The 11793-nt window shown below is 42.1% G+C and overlaps 1 protein-coding gene across 1 annotated transcript in view; it reads left to right on the forward strand.

Moving 5' to 3' along the window:
- Window positions 1-7945: 7945 nt before the first annotated feature.
- Window positions 7946-11793, forward strand: part of UPP1 (uridine phosphorylase 1) — a 62762-nt gene continuing 58914 nt past the window's right edge. Inside the window, exons 1-2 of the mRNA XM_006876509.1 lie at window positions 7946-8280; window positions 8865-8974. Coding sequence (XP_006876571.1) covers window positions 7946-8280; window positions 8865-8974 — 445 coding nt within the window. The remainder of the gene's footprint in view (window positions 8281-8864; window positions 8975-11793) is intronic.

Consider the following 11793-nt stretch of genomic DNA (forward strand, 5'->3'; position numbering starts at 1 on the left):
AGCCAATGATCCTGAAGGAAGAATTCCAAGGTGCATTGAAGGCATTGGCAAAGAACTAGGCACCAAGAATTGATGGAATACACAGACGGTGCAGGAGAATGTAGAATCTCTGTTTCCAACCTGTCTAGATGGGACTGGTGAAAGGAGATGAGGATAAGACTGAGCCAAGCCATGGTATTTTCAATATTCTCATATGCATACAAAAGTTGGACAGTAAATAAGGAAGACCATGGAAGAATTGATGCATTTGAGTGATGGTGTTGGAAGAGAATATTGAAAGCACCATGGACTGCCAAAAGAACAAATACATCAGTGTTGGAAGCAATACACCCAGAGTGCGCCTTAGAAGCCAGGATGGACAGGCTTCATCTCTTATACGTTGTATGTATTGTCAGGAGGGATCAGTCACTGGACAAGGATATTACATTTGGTAAAGTGGAGGGTCAGAAACAAAGATGAAGACCCCCAATGATATGGATTGGCACAGTGGCAGCAGCAGTGGGCTCAGGTGTAGCAACAACTGTGAGGTTGGCCCAGGACCAGACATTGTTTCGTTCTGTTGTGCATAGGGTTGCTATGAGTCAGTACTGACCCAATGGCACCTAACAACAACAAATGTTCTGAAATACCCATTCTTTGTAATGTTATCCGTAATCTACACAGTCAAAAGCCTTTGCATAGTCAATAAAGTTCAAGTAAACATCTCTCTGGTATTCCCTTATTCAAGCCGAAGTCCATCTGATGTCAGCAATGATATCTCTAGTTACACATCCTCTTCTGAATCCAGCAGTTCTGGTAATATGTTTTCCTTCATTATCATCACTTCTTCACAATACGCTACCTCTTGAAATGGTTAAACATTGATGATTTCTTTTTGGTACAATGACTTTGTGTATTCCTACCATCTTCTTTTGATGCTTTCCACGTCATTCAATATTTTTCCTATGGATTCCTTTAACATTTCAAGTTGAAGCATGCATTTTGTTTTCAATTCTTTCAGCTTAAGAAATGCTGAGCATGGTCTTCCCTATTGGTTTTCTAACTTCAGTTCTTTTTGCACATTTCATTATAATATTTGACTTTGTCTTCTTGAGCTTGCTTTAAAACTTTCTGTTCAGCTATTTTACTTTCCCATTTCTTCTATTTGCTTTAGCATCTCTGAATTGGAGAGCAAGTTTCAGAGTCCTTTCTAACATCCATTTTGTTTTTTCTTTCTTTTCTGTTTTATTAGTGACTTTTTCTTTCTTCTTGTATGATGTTCTTGATTTTATTCCACAGCTCTTCTGGTATTTGGTCAGTAGTGTCTAAAACATCAAAAAAAAAATTTTTTTTTTAATGGCCTCTAAGTTCAGGTGGGATATGTCCAAGGTCACATCTTTACTATCGTGGGCTTGTTTTAAGTTTCCTCTGCTTCGGCCTGAAATTGCCTATGAGCAATTGTTGGTTTGTTCCATAATTAGCCCCTGGTCTACTTTTGGCTGATGATATTGCTGATGATATTCCACAGAAAAGTCCTTCTCTTCCCACAAATGTTGTCAGTTTGATTCCTATGTATTTCATCTTGTAGGTTCATGTGTATAACCTTTTATGTTGTTTTAAAAAGGTATTATCAACAAATAAAGTAATTGCTATTGCAAAATTCTGTCATACATTCTCCAGCATAATTTCTGTCACCAAGGCCATATATGCTAACTAACAGTAATTATCAATAAATCTTGATTGTATGTTTGATACTTCAGAGTAAAGAATTCTTCAATTTCATCATCACTGGCTATAGTGGTTGGTGTATAAATTTGAATAGTAGTGATATTAATTAGTCTTCCTAGGCATATGGAGGTGATCCTATCCCAGACAGTGTTGTACTTCAAGACAAATCTAGAAATATTGTTTTTGATGCTGAATGCTATGCCATTCCTTTTGAAGTTTTTGTTCCCTGCGTAGTAGACCATATGATTGTCACATTGAAAATGGCCAATATCAGTCCATTTCAGCTCATTAATTCTGAGTGTATCAGTGCTTATACTTTCTACTTTGTTTTTGACAACTTCCAATTTTCCTAGATTCATAATTCATACATTTCATGTTTCAATTATTTATGTTTACAGTTCTTTCTCCTCATTTTGAGTTGAGCCCCATCAACAAACGAAGGTTCTGAAAGCTTTACTCCATTTGTGTCATCAAGGTCATCTCTACTTTGAAGAGACAGCTCTTCCCCAGTCATATTTTGAGTGCCTTCCAACCTGAGGGACTCATCTTCCAGCATTATATCTGACAATATTCTGGTGCTCATCATAGTATTTTCATCTCCTGGCATATACCTGACAATGTTCTGTTGCTATTCATAAGGTTTTCAGTGTCTAAACATTCAGAAATAGTCAATCTCTCTTTCTTTCTCGTCTGTATTAATCTGGAAGCTCTGCTGGCATAGCTTCCAACATCACAGCAACTTTCAAGCCACCGCAGTACAACAAACTGACGAAGAATGGTAGTGTTGTATCATTAGGTGCAGCGGGTTTGCCTTTACACACACTAGCCCTGGGATTGAAGCAGTTTAAAATGGCTACAACGGCAAACAACACATATGAGATCAGTTGTCTATCTACATGTAGTAAGTTACCTAGAGAAAACGTCTGATACTTCCAGAGTGGACTGAAGATCCCTAATACAAATAATTTCTTTTGAGATGTTTGATCTGCCATGGTGTAGGTAGGTAGGGACATGGGAGAAGGAACAGGGGAAAATCAGGACAGAAGAGATATAAATATTAGAAAGTCAATTTCCAAAACAATTAGTGATTCATCAGTTAGTCATATTATATGCTTGTACATACACATAGGTGTGTCATGTGTACTAAAAATATTTTTCAGCAACTGGAAAAAAAATACATTATTATTCCAATGTAGTCTTCAATGTGTTTGTCATCTCCACTTTTTTCTGTTCATTTTGTTCTCATGATATCATGCAAAATTCAAAAACTCAAAAAAGTCCAATAAATTAGTGGGTAAGCTGAGTGCCAGAAGCAAAACAGCATGCACCTTGATACTGGGTGCCCTTACTGCTTTGCACAGCACTCAGATAGAGATGGCTCACGATTGCTGAAGTAGTAGAGGGTGGGGTAACTGGGTGTGTCTCTATTGCTGAAAGTGTGGGCATTAGAGAGGGAAATTAGCACTGCCAGCCTACCATATCTGACTCTGAAAACAAACATCCCTATATTTATTCACCTGTACTAGTTCTCATTGTAAACCTGATACTTTGCATAGCACATAATGTGTCAGTCAGATGTCACCAGAAAAACTAAATGTGTGGGCTAGATATGTTAAGAGATTTATTGCAATTGGCTTATGCGGTTGTGGGAACTGGTTAGGCAGGTCTGAAGTTGCTAGGGTAGGCTGGCCAGTAAGGCCGGAAGAAGAGCAGGAAGGGCAAACCAGAAGCTGAAGCTGTAATCCAGGGAAATGTTTCCTCAGGGACGCCTCAATTCTGTTCTGAAGGCTTCCAGCTGAGTTAATCGGGCTGACTCCTGTTAGGAAGATAATCTGTTTTACTTAAAGTCAACGGATTGTAGACCTTACTCAGTTAAAACACAGCGAACAAAACACCTGCTGCAATGTTGTGGGAGCAAAAAGCCGCTGAGAGAAGAGCATAGGTTAAAAAAAAAATGGACCCTTATTCCTCCATGGAATCTGAGGGGTGGTGCAAACATTTACCATGCTTGCCTGCTAAGCAAAAGGTTGAAGGTTTGAGTCCACCCAAAAGCACCAACCTGAGAGAAAGGTTTGGGGATCTACATCTGAAAACCTGACCAAGCACAACTCTACTCTGATGCACGTGGCTTTGCCATGAGTCTGAGCTGACTCACGGGCATTTCTTTGTGGTATTTGTGAAGAACTTCAATCTGAGGTAATGGTTGCAACTCCAGCGACTCAAACTCTCTACCGCCGAATCTGTGTTGACTAGTAACAACCCTGTATTGGATTTCCAAGTCTGTAAACCTTTACAGGAGCAGAAATCCTCATCTTTCTCCCTCCCAGCAGCTCATGAGTTTGAACTGCTGAGCTTGTACTTAGCAGTCTAGAACTTCTCCTACAGTGTCAGGGTTTAGAAAGAAACAAATCAGGTCAAAGTGTTTCTGGAAAACATGAGTGAGGACAGAGTTGTGCAGACGTACTTGTCTATCATTGGGCATTTAGTTTCATATCTTATACATTCACAGAAGCCCTGCACTTTTGTTAGGAAAAGACCCCCACTGTGTGAGAAATACCTTCATTCTGATATTACTGGTGTTTTTTGTTTTGTTTTGTTTTTTATGTTGCGAGTTTTAAACCATTTTTATTTTCGTGTTAGTTTTTTTTTTTTATATGCTCAAATTATTACTGTTGTTTTTTGTTTTGTTTTGTTTTGTTTTTTACCCCTGCAGAATAAGACTGAGAAGATTAGAATAAATCTGCCCTTGGCATAAATCTGGCTCTTAGTAGTTTCTTATACGTGTTTCATGTCCCCTGTGGATAAGAAAATGCCTATGGCAGTCTCTACTTTTCCATTCGAATTCAAATGGACAACCCACTTCCTACAAGTTTAGTCATTAGCTGGGAAAGGCAAACAAGAAACATGAACATCTCATCAGATTTCCCACTGACGACAAGGGATTTAGCCTTTCTGACCAACAGCTGAGTCTGGGCCTGTTTGCGTCTTTCCGCACGCATGCAAGAGTGCACACGCATACACATACACTTGAGGCAGGAAGAGGCTTTCATTAATTATGAAAATTTGGTTTTGATCTATTGCATTGGTTTTAGGTGCCCAATAACTGTCGAAGAACTGGTCTTTTGTAGTCTCTGCTTTCTGAATGTTGTTCTGGAAATACTACTCTGGGGATGGTGTCCTGCCATTTCATATGAGGACATCAGTAGGGAGATATTAGGACTGCAGACTGCAATGGATAGCACTGTCAGAATAAATATCTATTTTAATAAAAACATTTTTCATAAGCTTAGCTTATACAAGTGTTCCCACAAGGCTAATTTACTTTTGAACCTCTCATATGGACTGCTAACCACAAGATTGGCAATTCAAGCCTAGGAGCCACTCCTCAGAAACGCTCTTAAGGGTCACTGTGAATCAGAACCTACTCGATGGCACGTAGCAGCAACAATAGTGTGCCAGAACTGTCAACATTGCCCACCTTCAATGCCACTTCGAATCACATGGTTTCACCTGTACCGGCTACAAGCATGCATTGCTATTTTTGATGTTGTTGGTGTTTTCCCTAGTGACTGATTTTGTAAAATTTTCTGATGCTTTATGTGGGATTAGTATCTGTGAACCTACATCAAAAACTTTCTTGAGAATGAGGTCGTAATTAAAGGAAAAGGAGAAAAATTAAAAAGGCTTATGCTGAATTACTGATAACATTGTAACAAATAATGTTGCGATTCAACGTAGAAAGATTTCATAGAATACTTTAGTTGTTAGTATTTATATTATCTAAGAAATACTACACTGAAGCAATTTACAACTGTATTTATCAAATTGATAATAAAGGAGTCCTGGTGTGGCGCTTCAGGATAATGCGCTGGACTGCAAGCTCAGTTTGAACCACAAGGTTGGCAGTTTAAACCCACCAGCCACTCCTTGGAAACCCTATATAGGGTCACTATGACTTGATGGCACTTAACATCATCAAAGAATCTGGTGTTCTGGTGGCATAATAGGTTATGTGTTAGACTGCTAACTGCAGGTTCAGCAGTTCAAATCCAGCTGCTCTGTAGGAGAAAGATGAGGCTTTCTACTCCCATAAGATCTACAGTCTTGGAAACCCAATACAGGGTCAACATACAAGGAATTCGGATGGATGGCAGGAGAGGAGGCCCACAAAGGTGAGGGGAACCACCATGAGTAACAGCAGCCCTAGTATACCACTGCTTTCACTGAGTGATGTTCTAGAAAGATGTAGTTGCCACCAGAATGGAAAGGGACGAGCAAGTGGAACAAAGCAACAGGGAGTAGAGTGAAGACAGGAGAAAAGAACCCTCAGCTAGTGTCTCAATATATTATCAGCTATCCACTTAGGAGAATATCAAATCATTTGACATTTCTTGGGCCTGAGTGTGAAGGGCAGAGAGAGGCCAGGATTTGTTTGGTCTGTATGAATGAAGCCTCCCAGATGTTCTCTCTTCCCCCTGCAGCCCTCTTTGCTCTGGGGAGTCTATCAACTTGCCAGGGAGTGGCCTGGCCAGAGGCCAAAGCCACTGTGACCTTGGCACCTTAGAAGCTCTTACCCTCTCGCAGTGGTCAGCTGGTGGGCTTTATTCACTCTTGCTTGCAAACACTGATGAAACAATGCTTTTCAGGCATGGATTAGAAACAGCTGGTTTTGTTTCCAATCTGTCATCATTATAAAGCTTTTATTTAACTAGTTGTTGGTAAGTGCCTTCGAATGAATTCCAACTATAGTGACCAGGTATAGGGTTCAAACTGACCTTGGGGTCTAGTGCTTATCCTACAGTGCCACACCAGGACTCCATTTAACCAATAAGTCACTGGAATTTGGTTCACATCCTGGTTCATGTACCGCCTCTTGAAAAGAAAAGGACAAGAATCCTTAGTTCCAGCAGTCCTTATTTTCACAGCGTACATGGTTATAAGTCAGACTGCTAACCTCAGGCTTTCTGCTCCTGTTAAGATTGACAGCCTTGGAAACCCTATGCAGGGTCGCTATGAGTCAGAACTGACTCCACCATCAAACTGCTGTCTAAAGTCACAGAGATGCCTATGAGCACATTCATTCCCGGGCTGGTATTTATGTCTTCTTCTTTAGGGGTTTTTGTCTTCCTATCAGAGTTTCTGCCAGGGAAGCAGAGAGAAAGAAGTAAACCTGTCACAGGATGAAATATGTGAGAAGGAGCAGAGCAGAGCAGAGGTGAGAGGGGGTACCTGGTAGCTTTCGGGGCTAGACCTCTGGTCCCAAAGTCTGTAGCCCTGGCTTTTAGGCACAGCTCTGCTTCTTAGCTAAGTGACTGAATGAGTCACATTTCCTTTCTGGGCTTCATTTTCCTAAGAACCTGACATGACTGCTACTGCGGAGTCCCTTGGATCATGAAGATCCTGAAAAACTCCCCCAAAGGGGAAACAGGCCCAGAGACCAAGGGAACACATAGACCTCATCCCAGCCACACATTCCTGCTTACTTGTCTACTTTATTATTTCTTTCTGGTACTTTAAGCAGCTCCCAGCTTTTCTCAAGCAAAACTTGAGGCCACACCCAGCTTTTCTCAAGCAAAACAGAAGCTCCTACACTAGCTGTGTGACCTTGGGATGGTCATTGATCCTCCTCAACCCAATTTCCTCTGATGCAAAAACCGGTAGAAAAATACTTGGTAGATTTAATATGTAATAGCTACTGGTTTAATAAATAACTGAAATATTTTCGGATTATTCACAATTGCATATAACTGCCAAGGAGGAAGTCAGTAGTCAGTGGAGGTTCCAGACAACCTTCTGAGAACTCCCGGGGAGGTGTCACTGAGATCCTTGGTGTGGTATGTTACTGGGGAACAAGGGATGGCAGAGACTGGGGCTCGTACTTTACTTCAGTCTCCAGGAAGGCTATGAGCCTGAGCCATCATGTGCTCCGGCGGCCGCCTGCTTCCTAGAGCCACTGAGAGCTGCCAATTCTCGGTCCCTGGGTCTTAGTCGCTGGCGGTGCTGTGAGAAGATGGCGTAGCGGGGCTAAAAGGCCCTAGCGAGTGGTGCTGTGCATCAGGCCTGACTGATGAGTGCGTGGGAGCCAGGCCCTTGGGGGTGCGCGTGCGCGGCTCGCTTCCGCTTTTGATCCGTAATTAGCACTTTACGGCGGAGTGCTCCTTTGTAGTCAGCCTTGACGATGTCCCCATTTATCCTGCAGGAGGGCGCGCGGGTTTACCAGGACCTTTAGAGGGGAAAGATGCGCCAGCGTCGGGGAAGGAAAGGGTGCACTGAGAGTGTGTTGGGAGCCGGGACTGGGTGGGTCCTGGAGCAGCGTTTCGGGGCCAGGAAAAGTGCACCGGGAGGGTTCCGGAAGAGTGTGCCTGGGAAGCGGGTCGGGGAAGGGGAGGGTACGTTAGGAAATTGCACAGAGGGCGCGGGCTGGGGAACCGGGAAGGGACTCCGAGTGCAGTGTTCGGAAACCGTACAAACGGTCCTAGGAGGATGTGGTTTCTCGCGTCAGCCTCTCTACCCGGTCCCGTCGCGCAATCGTTCTGTGCGGTTTCTACCTGATGCACGGAGAGAGGAAGACGGGTAGGGTCGTGTCCGTTTCAGCTCTGGTAGAGAGGGTTCCCTTGCCTCTGGAACTGGCGTGCAAGAGAACCCGGGGAAGCGAGCTGGACAGAATAACAAGGACTTGATGGCGACGTCAGTGAGGAAGTGGACACTCCCACCCCAGCGGGTTCTGTGGAAGGGAGTAAAGTTACATTTGGGAGAACGAGTGTTTTGTATGGATTCAACCATACATTAATTTAAGCACTTAGCCAAATGTTAGAGCATGAAATATTGTCATTCAGTTTTCTAAACGCTCAAAAGAAAGCATTTTCTGTCACAGGTGTTACAAGTTACAAACATTAACTTGCATGGGCATTAGGCCCTCTTGGTATGGCGCTGGAATGCAAACTCGGTTTAGAACCGCAAGGTTGGTGGTTCAAGCCCACCAGCTGCTTCTAGGAAACCCTATATAGGGTCACTATGGGTCGAAACCGACTCGACAGCACACAACAACTCTTTTATAAGGCTACTCATATATAGATATGAAGGGCCCTAAGACGGGAAGGGGTTTCCTGATTTCACCCGCTTTCAGCACATCTCATCTTCTCCCTTTATCAATTCAGGATTTGTGTGGTTTTCCTAGGTGGCCTCTCTGTCCACTGCCTGAAACTGGCCTGTCTTTCTGCCTTCCACTCCAGACATCCGATCCACACCAAACTGCTACCCTTAAACGGTGAGTTACAGAGAAATGCTGTCGGAAATTCCTACTAGAAGGGACACGTTTTCAGTAAAGGTAGTGGAGGCAACTACCCTTGGGCATTGTAATAGCCTCTCCCACTGTACTCCCTTCTCTGTGGGTTTGTTTCTTTCAGGGTTCCCTGCTTTTGGCTCATTAAAAATACACCAGGTTGCTTTCATTTACTGTAATCTTGGCTTTTAAAAAACTTTTTTGTTCCTTCCTTGAATAGAAAGAATGTCTTAATCCGCAGTTTCCTAATCTCAATTTCCCATGGCACCTTCCCACCAAACTGTTCCAATTTGTTGCCAAGCCCTTCAGTTTGTGAGGTCAGCAACAGTTGTTGTTGTTAGGTGCAGTGGAGCCGCTGCCAGCTCACAGCTACCTTATGCACAACAAAACGCAACACTGCCCAATCCAGTGCCAATCTCACAGTCGTGGCTACGCTTGACTCCATTGCCAATCCTTCTCGTTTGAGGCCTTTCACTTTTTTGCGGACCCTCCATTTTACCAAGCATGATGTCCTTCTCCAGGGACTGGTCCCTCCTGATAATTTGTCCCAAGTATGAGAGAGAAAGTTTCACCATCCTGGCTTCTACGGAACATTCTGGCTGCATTTCTTCCTACACACATTTGTTTGTTCTTTTGGCTGTCTATGCTTTTGGGGCCCCAAATTTCTCCTTACCAGTCACTTGTTCATTACTCACCTCCTGGTGTCACACTGGACTGCTAAACACACGGGCGGTGGTTCAAACCCACCAGTCACCCCTCGGAAATTCTGCACAGGGTCGATATGAGCCGGAACCAGCTCAATGGCAGTCCTTATCATAAGCTTTATTGTTGCCATAAATAAGTAGATTCTTACTCACCTCCACCCGAGGTGAAATGCACCTTAGGGTTGCTGAGACTTTGTCCCCTGCTGAGCAGCTGTTGGATTCCACCCACAAACCTTTTGCTTAGCAGCTCAACACTTACCCTACTGAGCCCTCATTGGGCCAGACACAAATTATATTCTTAATTGTAGTATTTAAAGCATTTGTGGGAATTTCTATTTTCTTAACTAAAATGAAAGTAAATCAGTTTTAATGTACATTGGCTTTTTGTTAAAATGGACTTTGGTTGTCTTTTCACTATCATAAAATATAAATCCATTGTAAAAAAACAAGAGTAGGCAATTATACAAAATTGAAAGTGAAACTTCTAGATTTTCAAACTCCCTAAAGATAAACACTGAACGTTTCTCTCACATGAATTTGTTTGGGGAATATTGTTGTTGTTGTTGTTAAGTGCCTTCGAGTCGGAGCCGACCCATAGCGACCCTGTACAGGGTTTCCGAGGGTGTAAATCCTTACGGGAGTAGAAAGCCTCCTCTTTCTCCCGCGGAGCGGCTGGTAGTTTCGAACCACTGACCTTAAGGTTCACAGCCCGATTCGTAACCACTACGCTACCAGGGGAATATAGTAATTTAAAAATATTCCAAAGGTTACATAATAAACAATTTATACAGATGATCTGCTTGTATTATTTGTTTGATGGATTTAAACTAAAAAAAGTGCAAGTGTTCTTGGGAACAGCAGGAGAGCACCAGATATTGTTAGCAAAGGCTCACAGTCAGATGGAGTGAGACGTAAGTGAAAAAACTAGGAATTGTCCTCCACCAGGCATGAAGCTTGAGGGCATTATCATAAAATATCAAAGTGTAAGACATCAAGTTACTGTTTTTGCATTTGTATATTAAAAAAACAAGCACAAGTGCATTATGTTTTATAAATGTTAAATGTTAGAAGAAATGCTTCATGGAATCTTTATACCTAGGAAAGTTGTTGACTTCCCTAGGAGCTAAGGTCAAAATTCACCTGCTGAGGGGTTGACTGGGGTTTGGGAACAGCAGTCAGTTCTAAATAAAGGTCTATCACTCAGGGCAAAGAGCACAATATGATCACAAGTTTTATTCAGATATCCCAGTAGTGCTGTTTAGTTAGATAAGACTTTTGAAAGCCTGAGTTTTAAGATAAGTGCATTTGTTACCGGTTTCTGTTCAGACCATCCTTTTCCTTCCCTTGGTGTTCTCATGTTCGTTAATTCTCTGACTTTTGCCCTTGGCTCCTAATTTCCTACCTGCCTGGTTTTTCTTTCTTTCTTTTTTTTTAAAATTGAAACTTTTGTTGAGTTGATTATTAAATCATATGGATTTAGAGATAGTAGCGAGATCCTGTGTAAACTCATTTGCTCATTCTTTCCCAACAGTAACCTTCTACAAAACTCTAATATAATATTAGAACTAGATATTGACATTTAACTTACTCAGATTTACTTGCATTTGTACATGTGTGTGAACTCAATTGTCTGTAATTTTATCACATGTAGGTTTGTGGATTCACCACTAGTCTAGCTACTGAACAGTTCCAACATCATGAGGACTTTCTGTATCCCTTATGTAACCACTCCTATCTTCTTCTGTTGGGGTTTAGGCCCACCTAGAAAGGAAAAGCCTTCTGCATATGTGGTTGCTGAGACACCGAAAAAACAACAAGGAGTCAAACCTAGAGATATTAGTCTGCTACAGAAAATAAAATAAAATTGCACATAGGAAAATTTACTAAACAGGGTGGATAGTTGTCTACAGTGGTGACTGGCTGCACAGTGAAGGTTTTCTGTTTGAGTAGTGTGGGTTAGGGTCTTTTTATATCATGAGATATACAATCTTCACATGCACCTTGTGGTTTTCCTACCTTTTCCAAATACTGCCTTTAATTGGCCTGAGACATGCCCCTTTCTAACATATGTCAAAGAGTTTCAGTATGCATAGCAGGAGG

This window comes from Chrysochloris asiatica, unplaced genomic scaffold (assembly GCF_000296735.1).
Source record: "Chrysochloris asiatica unplaced genomic scaffold, ChrAsi1.0 scaffold00384, whole genome shotgun sequence".
Lineage (NCBI taxonomy): Eukaryota > Metazoa > Chordata > Mammalia > Afrosoricida > Chrysochloridae > Chrysochloris > Chrysochloris asiatica.